Source organism: Saccopteryx leptura, chromosome 4 (assembly GCF_036850995.1).
Source record: "Saccopteryx leptura isolate mSacLep1 chromosome 4, mSacLep1_pri_phased_curated, whole genome shotgun sequence".
Classification (NCBI taxonomy): Eukaryota; Metazoa; Chordata; class Mammalia; order Chiroptera; family Emballonuridae; genus Saccopteryx; species Saccopteryx leptura.
The window spans coordinates 223,941,631-223,960,899 of record NC_089506.1 but is presented as its reverse complement, the minus strand read 5'-3'; the positions used below and the strand labels follow the sequence as shown (position 1 = coordinate 223,960,899).

At 45.6% G+C, this 19,269-nt stretch overlaps 2 protein-coding genes across 6 annotated transcripts in view; one reads left to right on the top strand and one right to left on the bottom strand.

Annotated features, from left to right (window-relative positions):
* LOC136404021 (lysine-rich nucleolar protein 1-like) overlaps positions 1 to 1,708 on the bottom strand; it is a 360,920-nt gene extending 359,212 nt beyond the window's left edge. For all 4 annotated transcript variants that reach the window (XM_066383500.1, XM_066383503.1, XM_066383504.1 and 1 more), the window contains exon 1: positions 1,591 to 1,708. The gene's annotated coding sequence lies outside the window, so the exon portion shown is untranslated. The remainder of the gene's footprint in view (positions 1 to 1,590) is intronic.
* Positions 1,709 to 1,710: 2 nt separating this feature from the next.
* Positions 1,711 to 19,269, top strand: part of IQCK (IQ motif containing K) — a 67,878-nt gene continuing 50,319 nt past the window's right edge. For both annotated transcript variants that reach the window (XM_066383506.1, XM_066383505.1), the window contains exons 1-4: positions 1,711 to 1,924; positions 8,459 to 8,523; positions 10,105 to 10,234; positions 11,647 to 11,744. In XM_066383506.1, the coding sequence (XP_066239603.1) occupies positions 1,723 to 1,924; positions 8,459 to 8,523; positions 10,105 to 10,234; positions 11,647 to 11,744 (495 nt within the window). In that variant the 5' untranslated portion in view covers positions 1,711 to 1,722. The remainder of the gene's footprint in view (positions 1,925 to 8,458; positions 8,524 to 10,104; positions 10,235 to 11,646; positions 11,745 to 19,269) is intronic.

Genomic DNA, 19,269 nt, shown 5'->3' with positions numbered 1-19,269 from the left:
AGGAGAGAAATGCCATTTCTCAGAGGGCTACTGGAGATAAAGGAGACAATCTGTAGAGTGGGCTTGCTACGTTGTTGACTCATTTTCCTAAACCTCTTCCTCAAATCTCTAAGCCTCGTCACTCGTTCAACAGAAATTTCCCACCTGCCTACCCTGGTAGGAAGAGGTCAGAGCTTCTCCACCTCCTAGCTTTCTTCAGCCTCAGAGCCCAGGGGGTCCACATGGGGCCAGCCTCACTTTCAGCAGCGTCAAAGCGCCAGGCAGGCCTCTGGTGGAGCACAGGTGCATTCCTAACCACTGTAGGGACACCTGGAGAGACACGTGGACTCCTGTCTGGTTTTCTGCAGACCTTGGTGACAGACTTTTGCGGGTCCAGTTCCAAACCGCCGTAATAGATAGAACGAGCATCATAAAGCCCAGTAGCAATCTTTTTTGCTGGTGGGGGGGGGGGGGGTGCTTTCCGGTTGTGAAAACACATCACCCGTGAAGTGCAATAAAACAGTCTGCCTGAACTCCCAGAGCCTAACTCTGCACACGTAGCAGGTGCTCAGACATACGTCCTCACTGAATGAGGGATGAACAGTGAAGGCAGAGACGAACAAGAAGCCATCACGAGGCAAGCAGGTGTGGGAGGGGGAGAGACGTAAAACACAGATGACACAGGTGATGAAAGCAGAACAACAGTCACGTCAGGGTCACGGAGGGCTTCTAACCTAGACTACGGGCTGTCCGGGAACTTTCTGAAGGTCAGTCTTCCAGCTCGGGCAGCGGCAGGACCCTGGCGCTAAGCCTGGACACAAAGGACCTGCAGGCCGTGCGGTGGGGGGCTGGGGGCTGGAGGCACGCGGGTTTGAACAGAGGACCTGAGATGTCCAAGTGGAGACATTCGCTGGCCAGGTAGGTGCACGAGTCTGAGGCTCGGAGGGGACGAGGCTGACATGGGCGACCTGGATTTTGGAATTTATGGACGGTACTTAAGCGTTCAGCAGAAAGAGCCTGGGACGGGACCTGAGAGAGGGACACTAAAAGGCGGGCAGAGGACGAGGACGAGGGACGGACGAAGGAGAGGGAGGGGTCAGCCACGAGCGCCTCCGACGGACGAGTGGCCACTGGAGCCGAGGACCACAGAGAAGCGGGGGGGATCCTGGTCAACTCCGTTCCCTCGCTCCCCGTCCCCGCCGTCCCGCACACGGCAGCGTCCAGCCTCCTCCGCAGCGGAGACCGCCCTCTCCGCCCCGCGACCCCAACGCCGAAGGGGGAGGAACGGAGTCCGCCGGGGGGCCTCGCGAGAACCGGTGTCCCCGGCGCGGCCGCCCCGTCTCCGAGACGTGCACGGGGAGGCCCTGGGTCCCCAAGGCCGGCAAGCGGCACACGAGGGGCTGGACAGCGGGCCGCGGGGCTCGGAGCCGGTGCCCCGCACGGGAGCACAAACACGCTGGGGGCTCGGCTCCCAGGGGGGAGGGCTTCCTGGAGGCGGCGGCCCCAGGCCGGGCGAGTGCACATCGGAGACCCGGCGGCGCAGGGCGCCCGCTTTTCCCTCCGTGCGCACCCGCATCCCCGAGCCCCATCTGCAGACCCCGCCACCCTCACCTGCAGGCCGAAACTTCGCCTCCGCAGGAGAACCCGCTCTGCCGTGACCCGGAAGTCGACCTCGAGACCCTGGCCAGCCGCCGCGAGTTCTTGCTTCTTCCGGGTCACGGCTGAGAGGGGAGCGCGGTTGCCATGGAAACCGCAACAATGGCGGCTTACGGACGGGTGGGCATCCGCACGGCTCAGCGGGAGGAGCTGACCGGCTCCTTAGAGTCGCCTCTCACGCCCAGGACGCCAGTGCCCGCCGTGGGCTCCGCGTCCGGGGAGCGGCCCGTGTCGCCGGGGAAGGCTGCAGAACCGCCGAGCAAGAACCTGTGGGAGCAGATATGCAGGGGTAGGCGGTGTGGCGGCGAGGGGCGGGGCTCCGACGAGGGGCGGGACTGACAAGGGGGCGGGACTCCGGAGGCGCGGCCGGCGAGGGGCGGGGCTCTGATGAGGGGCGGTGCCTACGGGGCGGGACTCCGGCGGCGCGACCGGCGAGGGGCGGGGCTCTGATGAGGGGCGGTGCCTACGGGGCGGGACTCCGGCGGCGCGACCGGCGAGGGGCGGGGCTCTGGTGAGGGGCGGGGCCTGCGGGGCGGGACTCCGGCGGCGCGGCCGGCGAGGGGCGGGGCTCCGGGGCCGACGAGGGGCGGGACCGCGGCGCCGCGTCTATTGGGCGCCTCCTGTGCGCCTGGTGACTGACGTGCGAGGCCTCCCGGCGGGCGCGCTGCGGAACCGCCGAGCTGCCCACTTGGGACCAGGAACTCGCGCGGGTCCCTCCTCCGGCGGCCGGCGGCATGGACGGGGCAGGCTGGGGAGAGCGGCGTACAAGCGGACCAGGGGGTGCGGATCAGCGGTGCTGAAACCTCACCCAGTAAACCGGGAAGCGTCGCTGGGGCGGAGATGGGAGATTGTTGAGAACGCCGGCTCCCGAGAGCCCCACAGAGCCCCTCAGGGGGTGCAAGAATCCGCGCTTTGAATGCGCTCGCCGCAGATTCTGATGGTGGTCATCTGTGGCCCCCCACGTGGAGCGTCCACGTCTGGACAGACTTGGGTTTTCAGCCATCTCCACTTCTGACCTTCCCGTACGATCACCAGACGAGCCCCCCTTCCTTTGTGCCCGATACATACCGTTTGTCCTGAGGCCCGATAAAAAAAGAAAGACTCCTCGTGCGCTGGGCGAGTTGTGTAACGTTTTACTCTTTTATGGCGTGAGCGGGATGCACCTGACTGGGCCGCAGCACAGAAAGCATGTAGCAAATCCCCCAAATTACAGCAGGAGTTCCGTAACTGTAGCTAGTAAGAAGTCGTGCTAGGTCCCCCCCCCCCTTTTTTTTCCTCCTGAGGTCGAGAACTCAGATTTTTTATGCATCATCATCACCACCTCAGCTGTCTGACAGTGCCATCCGGTAGAACTTTTCCAATGTGGTAGCCCTAGCCACATGCGGTTATTAAGCACTTGGAATGTGGTTACTGCAACCATAGAACTGAACTTTTTATTTTACTTAAGTTAAATAAATGCACCAGTATATGAGTCTAAGTAGAAGGAGAGAGTAGTGAGCTGAGAAGAGGAAGAGAGAATAGTGGACTCAGAGTTGATAGATGCCCTCAAAGGCCATTCTCTACAACTTGCATCGACTACTCAAATTCCTTCTTCAAGCATAGCATCGCATTATGTCCAGAAAATTCTGTTTCATCTTAAATGTCCTCCTTGTAACTTGTACCCACATGTCCCTATCTCCTTGGAGCTATGACCCAGCATGCTAATCACTCTACCATAGAGAAACCAGTTGGGCATTTGAAGGTTGTTATTGTGAAGGTCTTTTCCCCAGAGCTTTCTATTTCCCAAGCCAAACAGCTCTTAATACAGTCGCTCCTGACGTTCTGTTAGAAAGCTGCTGAGACTTCCTGTAAGAGAGGACTAGACCCTGTACCTGCCTCACACAGCCGCTCTGAGGATCAAGCAAGGTGATGTGTGTGAAGGTGTTGTTCAGCAATGTGCCGGGCATTTAGAAGTACTCAATAAATATTATTGTTGCAAAGAAGTGTGTTTTAGAATCATAGGATTTATTTTGCCCAAACAGACCTGTCGAGAGAAGACAAACACAAAGGGTTTTGGTGCCTTAGGAGAAGCAAGTGAATCGATGCCACTTACTGAACATGAAATTAATGAGAGCAAGATGGTGAATGATACACACCGGTCCATCAGTGATTATTACGAGCTAGATGAATAAGCCCAATTTCTTAAAACAAATATTCTAACAAATGCAATTTTCTAAAACAATGAGTACATTGTTTCTCTCTCTCTCTCCCTCTCTCTCTCTCTCTCTCTCTCTCTCTCGTACACACACACACACACACACACACACACACACACATAAACAACCCACGAAAAATAGGCTTTGTGGTAATCCTGTGTTTGAGGTTAAGTATTACATTCTGTTTGGTTATCACCATTTAAAAACCAAATTCTCACAGCAAACAGACCTGTCAGAAACTCAGTCTCAGGAAGATGAGATACAGAATAGGTTAATATCTAACTTAAGCATGACTTTTATTCTACCTGACTACTATGTGTTTGTCGGGGGGGCGTACCTTATGAAAACTTATTTGTAAATGTTCTGTTTTGTTATTCTTTCTAGTGACAACTGAGGGCTTTATAGATTCAAAACCAATTGTGTTCATATCAATAAACACCCACAAAGAGTACGCTGGCTAAATAAATGTGGCACATTATATATGTAGCAGCCTCGGAAGATGTCCAATATTCAACACCTAGAATGGTTCCTGACCTGTGGTGGCACAGTGGATGAAGCGTCCACCTGGAACACTGAGGTCGCTGGTTTGAAACCCTGGGCTTGCCCGGTCAAGGCACATATGGGAGTTGATGCTTCCTGCTTCTCCCCCCCTTCTCTCTCACTCTATCTCTCTCTCTTTGTCTCTCTTCTCTAAAATAAATAAATAAATAAAAGTAATTAAAAAATAAATATTCCATTGTCTGGATGAATGTACCACAATTTATTTGCCTGACCAGGTGGTGGCGCAGTGGATAGAGCATCGGACTGGGATGCGGAGGACCCAGGTTCAAGACCCCGAGGTCGCCAGCTTGAGCGTGGGCTCATCTGATTTGAGCAAAATCTCACCAGCTTGGACCCAAGGTTGCTGGCTCAAGCAAGGGGTTACTCGGTCTGCTGAAGGCCCCCGGTCAAGGCACATATGAGAAAACAATCAATGAATAACTAAGGTGTCGCAACAAAAAACTAATGATTGATGCTTCTCATCTCTCTCCATTCCTGTCTGTCTATCCCTCTCTCTGACTTTCTCTCTGTCTCTGTAAAAAAAAAAAAGCAATATGGGAAGAATGGTCCCTTGCACATAGTGGGCTCTCAGTAAATATAAATGAATGAATCAGTAGCTCAAGGATCAAAAGTAACTTAGGCACTATTATGTTCATTTATTCATTCATTGCTTCATTCATTCAGCAAGTATTCTGTGGAAACAGAATGGTGAGCACAAACAGACCCTGGTAATTCCATCACAAAGCACACAGTCTATTGGAAGAGATGAATTTTTACCAATTTCAAATAAGGGTAAAACTAATATGAGTTATGAAGAAAAAGGACATAGTGTTGCAAGGTTCTATACTGGGATAATTTGACCTAGCCTACTAGATTTAAAGTAATACATGTGTTTGTGTATTACACATGTAAATGCCTTGAAAAGATGTTGCAATGGCTGTTGGTAATAATAGCATTATGTGTGACTTATACTCTACATAAAATATCTCTATAAGTAAGCTTTTGTACTCAGACAAAGCTGTAAATGTATATATCTTAAATTCAAATAAATAGTTTCCACACTATATTGGTTCTCAAAGGGTTGGGGGAAGGAGGGTGAATTTACATGCTTCTGGGTTTTTTTTATTATTGAATTTATTGGTTAACATAATTATACAGGGTTCAGGTGCACAGTTCTACAATCCGTCGTCTGTGTATTGCTTTGTGTGTTCACCGTCATAAGTCAGGTCTCCTCCACCACCTACCTTCCTCTCTCCTTCCACCCCCTTTTCTTCCTGCGGTCTCCACACTCTTGTCTGTCTATACGTTTTTTTTCTTTGCTAAATCCCTTCAACTTTGCCACCCAGCCCTTCAAACCCCATTTCCTCTGACAGCTGTTCAGTCTGTTGTCTGTATCTGTGAACTTGTTCTATTTTGTTTGTTACTTTATTTTGTTCATTAGATTCCACATATGAGTGAAATCATACGATACTTGTCTTTCTCTGACTGGCTTATTTCACTTAGCATAATATACTCCAGATCCATCCATGCTGTCATAAAAGTTAAGATTTCTCTCTCTCTTTTTTTTACAGTTGAGTAGTATTCCATTGTGTAAATGCCCCTTTGCAATTTTATCCACTCATCTGCTGATGGACACTTAGGCTGCAGTCAATAACGCTGCAGTGACCATAGGGATGCATACACTCTTTTGAATTAGTGTTTCAGGTTTCTTTGGGAAAATTCCCAGATGCGGAGTTGCTGGGTCATAAGGCAGTTCCATTTTTAATTGTTTGAGGGAACTCCTTCCTGCTTTTTACAGTGGTTGCACCAATCTGCATTCCCACCAACAGTGCAAGAGGGTTCTCTTTTCTCAACAACCTCTCCAACACATTTGATGACAGCCGTTCTGACGGGTGTGAGGTGTGAGGTGATTGTGATTTTTATTATTATTTCTCTGATGATTAGTGAGTTGAGCATCTTGTCGTATGTCTGTTGGCCATTTGTATGTATTTCTTGGAGAAGTGTCTTTTCAGGCCCTTTGTTCATTTTTTAATTGGATTGTTTATTTTTCTGTGTTTTATAAGTTCCTTGTAAATTTTGGATATTAACCCCTTATCTGATGTATTGGCGAATATGTTCCCCCGTTCAGTGGGTTTTCTTCTCATTTTCTTGGTGGTTTCTTTTACTGTGCAGAACGTTTTAGTTTGCTGTAGTCCCGTTTGTTTGTTTTTGCTTTTATTTCCCTTGCCCAAGGAGATATATCAGGAAAAATACTGCTGTGAGAAATGTCTGAGATTTTACTGCCTTTGTTTTCTTCAAGAATTTTTATGGTTTTGAATCTTAACATTTAAGTCCTTAATTCGTGTGTGTGTGTGTGTGTGTGTGTGTGTGTGTGTGTGTGACTGTGACAGAGAGAGGAACAGATAGGGACAGACAGGGAGGCAAAGAGATGTGCTCAAGCTGGATGAGCCCACGCTCAAGCTGGCGTCCTCAGAGTTTCGAACCTGGGTCCTCTGCGTCCCGGTCTGAGACTCCACTGCACCACTGCCTGGTCAGGCAAGTGTATAATTCATTTTGAGTTCAGTCTTGTGTATGGTGTGAGGAGGTGATCCAGTTTCACTTTTTGCACATATCTGTCCAATATTTTTTCATACCATTTATTGAACAGACCATCTTCATTCAGCTCATTGTATATTCTTGCCTCTTGTGAAATGTAAACAACTGTATAGGTGTGAGTTTATTTCTGGGCTCTCGGTTCTGTTCCATTGATCTACATATGATTTTCTTTTTCTTTTTAGAAATTAAATGTAATGGGGTGACACTGATCAATGAGAGTGCATAGGTTTCAGATGAACCTCCCTATGGCAAACATGTGAACTACTGACTGTGGTGTGTGTCCCTCACACGCGTGTTTTTCTGCTAGTACCGTGCTGTTTTGATCACTGTGACCTTGTAGTATAGTTTGCTATCATGTAGTGTGATTCCTCCAACTTCATTCTTCTTTCTTAGGATCACTGTTGCTATTTGGAGTCTTTTGTGGATCTACATAAGTTTTTGGAAAATTTGTTCTACTTCTGTGAAATATGCCATTGGTATCTTGATAGGAATTGTGTTGAATCTATAGATTGCTTTGGGTAGTATGGACATTTTAATGATGTTAATTCTTGCTATCCATGAGCATGGTATATGCTTCCACTTGTTTGTATTATCTTGTTTTTTTCTTCAGTGTCTTTTATAATTTTCTGAGTACCAGTTTTTTATATCCTTGGTTAAATTTATTCCTAGGTATTTTATTCTTTTTGAAGCAATTGTGAATGGGACCATTTTCTTTTTTTTTTTCTTTTGTTTTTTATTGTGAGAGGCAGGGAGGCAGAGAGACAGACTCCACATGCACCCTGGCCGGGATGCACCCGGCATGTCCACTGGGGGGACGATGCTCTGTCCATCTGGGCCACTGCTCCATTGCTTGCAACTGAGCCATTTTAGCGCCTGAGGCGAGGCCATGTAGCCATCCTCAGAGCCCAGGGCCAACTCATTCAAACTGCTTGAGCCATGGCTGCAGGAGGGGAAGAGAGAGAGAGAGAAAGAGAAGGAGGAGGGGTGGAGAAGCAGATGGGCGCTTCTCCTGTGTGCCCTGGCTGGGAGTTGAACCCGGGACTTCCACACATTGGACCGACATTCTACCGCTGAGCCAACCAGCCAGGGCTGGTACTGTTTTCTTATTTTTGCTTTCTGGTAGTTTATTATTTGTGTATAAAAATGTACCTGTTTTCTGCATATTTATTTCATATTCTCCTACGAGACTGAATTCCTTTATGAGTTCTAGTAGTTTCTTGGTTTCTATATACAGTATCATGTCTTCTGCAAATAATGAAGCAATGTCTCAAACTCTTACATAAAACCTGGACTCTTCACACAAGTGGCCAATTATTGCATCCATTTTGAATAAGGTGGTTCACATTAATTATTAACCGGTAATGGTCAGTTGTTTTTCATTTCTATAAACCACCAACCAAAATAAAATTTAAGAATGTTTTATTTAGAGGAGAGAAGATTATAATGGCGATGAAGTATGGAATTGAGGATATTTTTTTCTCCACTCCTTTTAGAATATGAAGCTGAGCTGCCTCCGTTTCCGGGGGGTTACGGAATCAAACCAGACACTGTCACTCCTGTGAGTATTGCCTTCGTCTGAACAAAAAGCTCGTAGATGAGAACAGCACAGATAGCTGGTGAGCGTCACACAGATTCCTGAGTTGGGAAAGGTCCCGGAACTAGAACCAGAAATGTGGGCTCAGTCATAGCTCAAGTACTAGCTGTGAGTGAAAGGGCATCTCATAACTTCCTTCAGCCTCTGTTTCCACATCTGTGAAATGGATCAGATCATCCTAGACTAATTCCCAGGGCCTCTGTGGAGCTCACATGAGGCCCCGGCTGAGAAAGGCCTTCACAGTGGAATCAACACCGTGTGCACGTTGGGTCAGTTGCAGATCGAGCAGGCTTCTCCACGTATGCTCAGATGGGCGCAGAAAACGACCAAGGAAAGGGATCAAGAACAGAGCACTCAGGAGAGGCTTTCCGGCAGTCTACTTGGAGTGAAATAAGAGCTTAATGGAGTTTAACACAAAGCAGGACTCAGAGATGAAGGGACTTCAGCAGGGTCACAGGGCCGGGACCAGAACCGAGGGCAGGATTTCCAATGTGTTACCGCAGCTGCCGCTGGTAGAGAACCTTGTGTCTAAGAACTGTCTTGGCTGATGACCATTCTTTTTTTTCATAGCATCCTGTTCTTGCTTTGTGGATGCAATGTTTTCTCAAAATTTCTCTGCAGACACTAACCACAGTTCCCAGCCCGGAATGACCTGTGCTTCTGCCAGGGTTAGCTGTCCTTCGTAGATCATGATCTCTGTCATTTATGTTCTTGATGTTCTTTATCTTTACATAGAGCTCGGGCTGTTTATTCAAAATTCAACGTGGGGGCCTGAGTGGCTTCTTCTGCGTGGCTGGTGTGGTTTTCTTCTGCAGCTGTCCACTTGGGTTTGTTTTCTGGATGGAGCTATTGAGTGAGGAGAAGCACAGAGTGGAGCTAATGTGGGGATCGACCGTGGGAAGACGTTCTTCAGGCTGAGTAGGCAGGGAGCCTCCTTATCAGCGGTGGGTTTTTCCTCTGGACCACCAGCACGGCCCCCTGAGCAGTTCTCCTCCTCCCAAGGCTGTTTGTTCAGTTTGTGTACAGAGGCGTCACTGGAAAGGGGAGCTGGATAGGAAATGCAGTGTATTGAACAGGCAGGGGCAGGGAGGGGAGATGTGGGAGCCGGCCCGTGGAGCTGAGCCCGTTTTTCACTGACTCCTCTTATTTGTTACTATTCCCCGTTCACTCTGACCCTCTGAGAGCTGAGCCTCTGACGATGGAAGCCCTCTGGAGTTCTGTGGGGAAGATGGGTACCCCTCCTCTGGGGCAGTTTCCCACTGTAGATTCCAGGCTGCCTCTTCTCCTCTCTCTCCTGATGATAGGTTTCATTCCTGTTTCTCTGGGAAATGTTTGCAAATCTCTCATCCACTGACGGTCCTTGTATTCTTCCGTCTATTAGAGATATATTCATTCTGTGTCTCAGAAGGGAAGAGAGACAAAGACTTGTGCTCAGTGTGCCCCTTGAAGCTAAAGTTCAGTGCAGAATTTCACTCCTGTGTTAGGTTATAAAAGAAGATGCAATTACTTAAACGATTTCTATGAATTGATTCTTTCCCCCACCAGGTTTCACCAAAGGAGGAAACAGTTTTCCACGCTTTTAGTAGAGAACACCTTTTTTCATTTTCTCATGTGACCGTGAATTCACATATACCCTGCATGCAAGTTAAATTGGAAACAGTTGATCCAAAAACATGTAAGTACAGGAGATTTCGTCTTTCACAGTCTGGGGCTTGTAACATTGCAAAACCGCAGGGTGGCGGGTTGGGGCGGACAGCAGACCTCAGGGAGACCACGTAACGAATTTGTTTCTGTTTTAATTTTTAAAAGAATGGATATATCTTCAAGGTTGAAATACTATAGGATGATGATGATAAATGACAAGCATCAAATACAAAGGGGCGGACATGTAAAAAGTGGAGAACGCCAGGCTGTCCCGCTCTGCGGGTGAAAGCCAGAGGTCTGGGCTTCCGAGGACTTCCCGCCTGAGCCACAGTTCCTCCGGCCTCGCTGCTGCCAGGGCCGCCGGTCTGCTCTGGTCTTTCTGCGGGTCTGCCGTCAGCCCCGCCGGCCTGTGCTGTCCTCGCTGTGGGCTTGAGGCTCCACCCACTGTGCCCTCACCCCGTTCCTCCCCGGCTCCATTCCTGCCCCAGGCCCCTTGCTCGTTCCCCTCCAGCCACACTGGCCTGGCTGTGCCTGTGGCCCTGGCCCTGGGAGCCCTGGCCTGTGCCCTCACTGGACCACAGGGATGCAATAGAGAGTTTAAGTGTCTTCAGTAATGCAGCAATCTCGGGTAACATTCCAGGTCATGTTTTTTCATGGGTGGACGTTCTTCTTCTTTTTTTTTTTTTTGGTTCAGAAGCAAACATTTCTCCCAGATTAACATGACTGTGAACCCTGAGAAAGAAGTTACATACTGCCCTGGCCGGATGGCTCAGTGGATAGAACATCTGCCCAGTGTGCCGAGGTTTCTCTCTCCCTCCCCCCTCCCCTTCTCCTCCTCCCTCTTTTTCTCCCTTCCTCCCTCCCTTTCTCCTTACTCCCTTCCTCTCTCCCCCTTCCTCCTTTTCTCTCTCTCTCTCTCTCTCTCTCTCTCTCTCTTTCTTTCTTTTTCTCAAATCAAAGGAAAAACTAAAAATTTTTGGAATCCTATTTTAACCAATATGACTGAGGCTTTCCCCATCCAATTCTGACCAATCAGGACCAATCAAACTGCAAGAATTCGGAGTCCTCATTTGCATGAGGACAGACCAATCAGGAGCTAGGGGTGGGGACTTCTGTCTATATAAGCCCCTCTGGCTCTAAGAGTGTATTTTCCCGTTCCACGGAAGACCGATTTCCCCCCGCTGAGGTGAAACACCAGGAGAGCAGAGCAGACTGACACAGAGCAGGGGCTGACCAGCAAGGAGCAGGAACAGAGCTGTCTCGCTAGAAAGGGGCCTGACCCCAGGGTTGCCGCACAGTTGTGCTGAATCACAATTGAGTCGTTTTGCACAGAATAAAGTCCTTCACTGCACCCCAAAGTGGGGATTTCTATTGTCGTTGAATTGGGCCAAACAATTGACAGCCATTTGGGATTTTTAGTGGGACTCTTTTTGTCTGTTTTAGGTTCCCCCAAAGAATATTTGGAAACGTTCATCTTTCCAATTCTGCTTCCCGGAATAGCTAGCCTGCTTCACCAGGCAAAGAAAGAAAAATGTTTTGAGGTCAGTGGTTTATTTCTTTCTAAATACTCAATGATTCATTTTTATCAAATGGAAATTCATTGTCCAGTACCATCAAGTGGTTGTTCTCAGAGTGGTACCTTGAGAGGGAAAGCCCGTGTTTAGGGTCACTTACTCAGCTCCAGCCATGGCATGTAGTTGTGCACACATACACACTGCCATGTGTTTGGCCGCTTGGGTTCTGAGCGGTCATCTGCCAGGTTTCCTGGGCCTGCCCCTCCTGTTTGTTACATGCATGGATTTAACCACTCCTTACTGATGACATCAGAATAATAGCAACATGAGAGATATTCCTGGTCTCTCCCCTTGAAGTTTCAACAAATTCAACAACTATAATAAATATAATGCAGTGAAGGGACCCCAGCTAGGCTCACAGGTGTGCCTGAAAGATCCGCACACCCAATCAACTAAAGGTGGGAAGGTTGAGAAGGGGGAAGAAAATAAAATGCACTCACAGTCAGCTCCGGAGAGAGGAGAGGCCAGAACTACAGGGTTTTGTCCACTGGGGCTTTGGAGAAGGGAGAAGCCTGAAGTGACAGGGTTTTTTTTCTGCCGGGGCTACAGAGATGGGAGAAGGCCAGAGTGACTTGCTCTCCTTCTGCTGTGAGGAGCAGAGAATTTGAGGGGCTGTGGGGGAGATACTAAACCAAAGTGGCGGCAGAACAAAGGGTCACAGCCATTGTTGCTGCAGTCAGCCTACAGCCTGTACTCAGCTCAGAGACAGAAAACCAAAGTGCAGCCCACCAGCCTCCCAGATCCTGCCTCCCTCACCTCGTGGTACAGAGGGTGACAGACATCCCACAGCTAACCCTCCAGAGTCACTCTCCCCCCTGAAGAACAGAGCTGCTCTGTGTTTGATCCCCTGGTCTGTTGAGATGTGGAAACAAGCACCTGGAGGTCAGAAATTATCATTACAGAAGCCATAAAATGGTAAAGCCTCACAACACACCACATGCACCGAGGTGACTGCAGCCCCGCCCACATCATTGCAACAGCAACATCTCAGCGGAGGTCAGCCCAGGAATTTCACAGAGCTAAAACATATAATACAGTGCCACCTACTGGAACAAAACAACAACTTCTCAAAACTGTAATCTTTTTATTTTCTCTTTTTCCATTTTGAATTTCATTGTCTTTCATTTTACAGTTTTATTATTATTTCTTGTGGTTGTTTTTTTTATTCTTTTTATTCTTACTCTGTTTTCTATGGTATTATTTTTTACTTGTCATTCTTAAAATTTTTACATGTTTTGTATTTTTTTTTTTTTAGTTGTGTTTTGTTAGAGTTCTTAACAGTACCACTTTTGAATGCCATCAAGGAAGGAGAAATCGAATACCATGGCTACACAAGACAGAGACATAGTTCAGAAAGAAAATGAAAGATCTCCAGAAAAAAAAATCTTAATCACATGGAAACCTTGGAGTTAAATGATAGAGAATTTGCCTGACCACCCCGAGGTCGCCAGCTTGAGCGTGGGCTCATCTGGTTTGAGCAAAGCTCACCAGCTTGGACCCAAGGTCGCTGGCTCGAGCAAGGGGTTACTCGTTCTGCTGTAGCCCCACGGTCAAGGCACATATGAGAAAGCAATCAATGAACAACTAAGGTGTCACAACAAATAACTAATGATTGATGCTTCTCATTTCTCTCCGTTCCTGTCTGTCTGTCCCTATCTATCCCACTCTCTGTCTCTGTTAAAAAAAAAAAAAAAAAAAAAAAAAAGAATTTGCCTGACCTATGGTGGCGCAGTGGATAAAGCATCAACCTGGAACACTGAGGTCGCTGGTTTGAAATTCTGAGCTTGCCTAGTCAAGGCACATATGGGAGTTGATGCTTCCTGATTCTTCCCCCTTCTCTCTCTCTCTCCTTCTTTTTCCCCTCTCTAAAGTGAATAAATAAAAATTTTAAAAATTATATATAAAAATGATAGAGAATTCAAAATTAAAATTCTGAAAATATTCAATGAAATGTGAGAAAACACCAATAGGAAACTTAATGAGCTCAGAAAACAAAATGAGTACCTCACTGAGGAGATTGAAACTTTAAAAACAAGAGATGAAGAACTCAATACATGGATTGAAAACTGAAGTTGCAAATTTAGCTAATAGAACAAGCCAGATACAGGATAGAATCAGTAACATCAAAGACAGGCAACTAGAGATGCTACAGAGAGGAGAGAGACTCCTGAATTTTAAAAAATTGAGAGAGCTCTATAAGAATTGTCTGACTTCATCAAAAGAGCAATATAAGAATAACGGGAATATCAGAAGAAGAAGAAAGGAGGGAGGGAGAAGGGAATGGAGAGCCTATTCAAACAAATAATTGATGAGAACTTCTCAAGCCAATGGGAAGACTTAGATCCTCGAATCCAAGAAGCAAACAGAACGTCAAGTTACCCCAACCCAACAGACTGTATCCAACACGTGTCATAATAAAATTGTCAAAAATCAATGACAAGTAAAGATTTCTCAAAGCAGCTAGGGAAAGGAAGAACATAACTTATAAAAGAAAGCCAATTAGATTGTCATCAAACTTCTCAGCAGAAACCTTACAAGCCAGAAGAGAGTGGATCCAAACATTCAAAGAATGGAAAGAGAGGAATTACCAGCCAAGAACACTATATCCATCAAAGTTATTCTTCAGATATGAAAGAGAAATACAAACTTTTCCAGAAATACAGATGCTGAGGGAATTTATTACCAGAAAACCCCCACTGCCAGAAATACTTAAGGGGATTATTCAACCAGATGCAAATGTAAAAACAAAACTACAAGTAAAAACTACAACAAGGTCACAATAAAAACAAAGATAATCTGTGACAACAATAACATAAAAGGGGAGAGGATAAAGATCTGCAATAGTAAAGGAGGATGGAGTGCAGATGCATTTATAAGACAAAGGACTCACATATATGACAGTTTTTCTATTAATAACTTAATGGTAACCACTCACACACACACAAAAAACCACTCCTGAAACAAATAGCTTAAAAAAAGAAGAAGAAGAAACGGGAAAGAAGTGTGGAATACCACCAAACAAAAACCACTGGGAAAAAAAAAAAGAGAGAAGAACCAAACGAGACACAGAGCTACCAGAAAGCAAAACATAAAATCACTATAGGAAATCCTCATGTATTAATAATTACCCTAAATGTAACTGGACTGAACTCACCAGCAAGGCACAGAGTAGCAGACTGGCTCAAAAAGCAAAACCCAACCATATGCTGCTGCCTTCAGGAGACACATCTAAGCTGCAAGGACAAAAGAAAACACAAGCTGAAAGGTTGGAAAACAATTCTCCAAGCAAATAATTACTAAAGAAAAGCAAATGTAGCCATACTCATATCTGACAATGCTGACTTCAAGATGACAAAAGTAAGCAGAGGCAAAGATGGACATTTCATAATAATAAAGGGGACATTGTATTAAAAAGACATAACACTTCTTAATATATATGCACCAAACAAGGTAGCACTGAAACATATGGCATTCTCTAATTGATCTAAAAATAGAAACAGAATAAAACACAACCATACCTGGAGAACTCAACACATCATTGATGACTTTAGATGGATCAGCCAAACTAACTAAATAAATAAATATTGGCCTTAAAAGACAAACTAGACCAAATGGGCCTAAGAGGCATTTACAGGGCATTTTATCCCAGAACATCTTTTCCAGTATGCATGGAACATTCTCAAGGATAGACCATATGTTGGACCACAAAACTAACCTCAACAAATTCAGACAGATAAAAACTATATACCAAGCAAATTTTCTGACCATAAGGATTTGAAATTAGAATTGTACTGCAAAAATGAAGTAAAGAAACTCAGAAAAATGTGGAAATTAAACAACATACTTCTAAAAATGACTGGGTCAAATAAGAAATAAAAGCAGAGATCAAAAGACATATGCAGGCAAACAAGAATGACAACACGACATATCAAAGTTTCCGGGATGCAGCAAAAGCAGTAATAAGAGGGAAGTTTATATCTTTACCGGCTTATATCAAGAAATAAGAGAGATCTCAAGTAAACAATGTAAAATCACACCTAAAAGAAGAAGAAGAAATGAAATAGAGAACAAAAAAACTAGAAAAAATACAACAAAGAGTTGGTTCTTTGAAAAGATTCATAAAATCAATAAACCACTGGTTATACTCACTAAGGAAAAAAGAGGAAGACTCATATAACTAAATCCAAAATGAAAGAGGAGAAATTACCACAGACATTATAGATATACAAAGGATCATACTAGGATACTGTGAAAGATTATATGCCGCCAAATTCAACAATCTAAATGAAATGAATAAGTTTCAAAAACTATATAGTCTTCCTAGCCTGTGTCACAAAGAAGTGGAAAACCTAAATAATTAATATATAATATAATATAATATGTAAGATTATATGTCTGTCTCCTATTATATGTGTACCTAACCTAAAAATCAGTACAAAATACTGTGTGGATTGAACCCTGATGTCTGCTTTTTCTCTATTTAAGATTTGGATCTTACACTGACTGGTTGACTCAATGGTAGAGTGTTGGCCCAGCATGTGGATGTCCTGTGTTTGATTCCCGACCAGAGCACACAGGAGAAGCACCTATTTGTTTCCTCCCCCCCCTTGCTTCTCTCTCCCTCCCCCTCCCGCAGCCATGGCACAAATGAAGTGAGTTGGCTCCGGGCACTGAGGATGGCTCCATGGCCTCCGCCTCAGGTGCAAAGAAGAGCAATGGAGCAACAGCCCAGATGGGCAGAGCATTGCCCCCTAGTGGGCTTGCCAGATGGATCCCGGTCAGGGCACCTGTGGGAGTCTCTCTGTCTCCCCTGCTCTCACTGAATTAAAAAAAAGATTTGAGTTTTTTATGATGATGTTCTTCTCCCCTATTTCCTCCCTCCCTCATTTTATGATAACATTTTTCCGCAATGTACAGAAGATCTGATAGAATTGTGGAGTAAATACCCACATAATTACCACCTGGATTCTTCAGTTACCATGTTGCTTTATTTGCTTCTTTGTATATCCATACACCAGTCTGTCAGTCCATCCCTCTGACCAGCTATCTTGTTTTCTTGGATGCATTGAAAGGTCGCAGACTCAGGATGATATAATAATGACTTCTCCTCCCTTGACATTTAGTCTTTTCCCTTTTAATTCTGAATTTTTTTTAAAAAATTGCTTTTTAATCTTGTTTGAGGGGGGTCTTACCTGTTTTCTCTGCTCACCCAAACTTGCACGTTTTCACCCTTTAACAATCGTGAATTCAGTTTATTTGTCCACGTTAGATAACCCTGGAGGGCCTGTTCTCTTCATCTCACACTTTAATTTTTCTCTCTATTGCTTCCTCTCTTATCTCTGCACTCACCACAAGTTTTCTTTGCTTTCTCTTCTCTCATTCAGGCCCCAGCAGATAATTTTTAAACAGCTGAACAATACCCCCATTGTTCCGTGTGTCTCAGTATTCACAGCACGTCCACATTTGCCCAGAACAGAAGGGAAACACAATTTCTTCCATTTTATTTCTGTGCATCAAAGTGATGAATTCTTCTGCATAACCTTCATACATAAGACCATTTGGCTATTTTAAGTCTATTTAATAGAGTAAGTCAAGCCACATTCCTTTGTAGAAGGGATCTTTACCCCTAAGCAGTGTGGTAAGTGCCAAGGGAATAATGTATCTTTATATCATGAGGGAGAGACACTACCTCCCTACAGGTGCTGGACTGTTTAAATTGGTATGTGGCATTTCATTGCTAGACACTTATTTGCATTTTTGTGTAAGTATTTTTTAGTTTGGTTACAGATGGCTTTCTGAAGAGAATCCTGCTCTTGCAGTGCAGACTTAGAAGCTCCGTGACGTGATCTGATGCATTTAATTTTATTCCCCTAGCCGGCAGTCTTTTCATTTTTAAATAAAAGGCTATCAGCAATGAGGTAAAAAGCTGCAAACAGTCTCCCGCAACTCAACCACCACACATATTTTATTTACTAACAACTAAAGTAAAGCTTCCAGTGAAAGATCACAAGTAACACTTTCTTTTGAACCAATTTCCACAGCCATCTTTTCAACCTTACCAAAGGTTAGAAAGCTCAGTCGGCTATTTCAAAGTGAAGGGATAAAAAGGAAAAAAAAAAAAAAAAAGGAAAAATGTTTATAATAAAATATGGGAAGAAAGCGAAGAGAAATTGTCCAGAATTATATTGGCGATTCCGACATGTCAGAATTCTTGTATGTGAGTCCTTCTGGCTTTGATGCTTTGAGGGTTGAATTGTGAATTCATCCATTCATTTACTCAGCACTCTCTGATCACCTCCTCTGTGCAAGGCAGTCCACTCAGCACCGGGAATATAAAGAAAGAGAAGACCTGCTCTTCCTCAGAGGGCGTCTAGTTCAGCAGGGGAGACAGGTGCAGTCAGGCAGTTACAGCTCAGCTGCTCTGATGGGGGCACAGAGAACTGGGCTGAGGGGAGCCTACTGCCCTGAACAGGGTGAGAATGCTCAGGACGCCTTCCTGAGGACGTTCTGAAGGACAAATGGGAGTCAGCTAATGGGAGAAGAAAGGAATCGTTGTTAAGACCTTTTTCAGTTGCAAGCAATAAACAGCTCCATGCAAACTGGCTGAATAATAATAATAAAGTGAATTTATTGGTTCATGTAGCTGAAAGGTCCAAGGACTTCAGCTTTAGACGTAGCCGGAGACAGGTCTAGTGGCGTGTCTTCACAAATCTGCTGCCGGGGGGTCGACCCAATAGCCTTCTCCTCCCTTCTTGCTGATCTAATACCGTGCCAAACCTGTTCACTCTTCTTGGAGGTGCTGTGTCCTTCGGGAGTGGCTGGGCTGTACTAATTATGTTTGTAATGAACCTGTTTCCAAACACGTGACATTCTGAAGTACCAGAGGTTAGGACTTCAGGACATGAATTGGAAGGGTAGGCGCACAATTCAACCCTTAACACCCTGCCTCATTCTCTCCCCTCGTTCATCTGCTGCCGATTCCTCCGGTTGGTGAGACCAGCTAGACTGGTGCAGGAGCCTGGTTGATGCAAGCCATAAAATGAGCCTCCAGGGCAGAGGCAGATTTAACGGCAGGAGCACTGGGTACATGCCCTGGGCCCCAACTTCTGAAGGGCCTCGCAAAACCCCACCTTGACACTTTTTTCTAATGACACCAAGTTTGGTTTCCTATGTGCGATTTTAACATTAATAGTACATGATATTTTTTATGTATTTAAAAATATGGTTAACATGTATTTTTATTTTTATTTTCTGTCTCTTTATTTATTTATTTATTTATTTATTTTGTATTTTTCTGAAGTGAGAAGCAGGGAGGCAGTCAGACAGACTCCCACATGCGCCTGACCAGGATCCACCCGGCATGCCCACCAGGGAGCGATGCTCTGCCCATCTGGGGCATTGCTCTGTTGTGACCAGAGCCATTCTAGCGCCTGAGGCAGAGGCCATGGAGCCGTCCTCAGTGCCTGGGCCAACTTTGTTCCAGTGGAGCCTT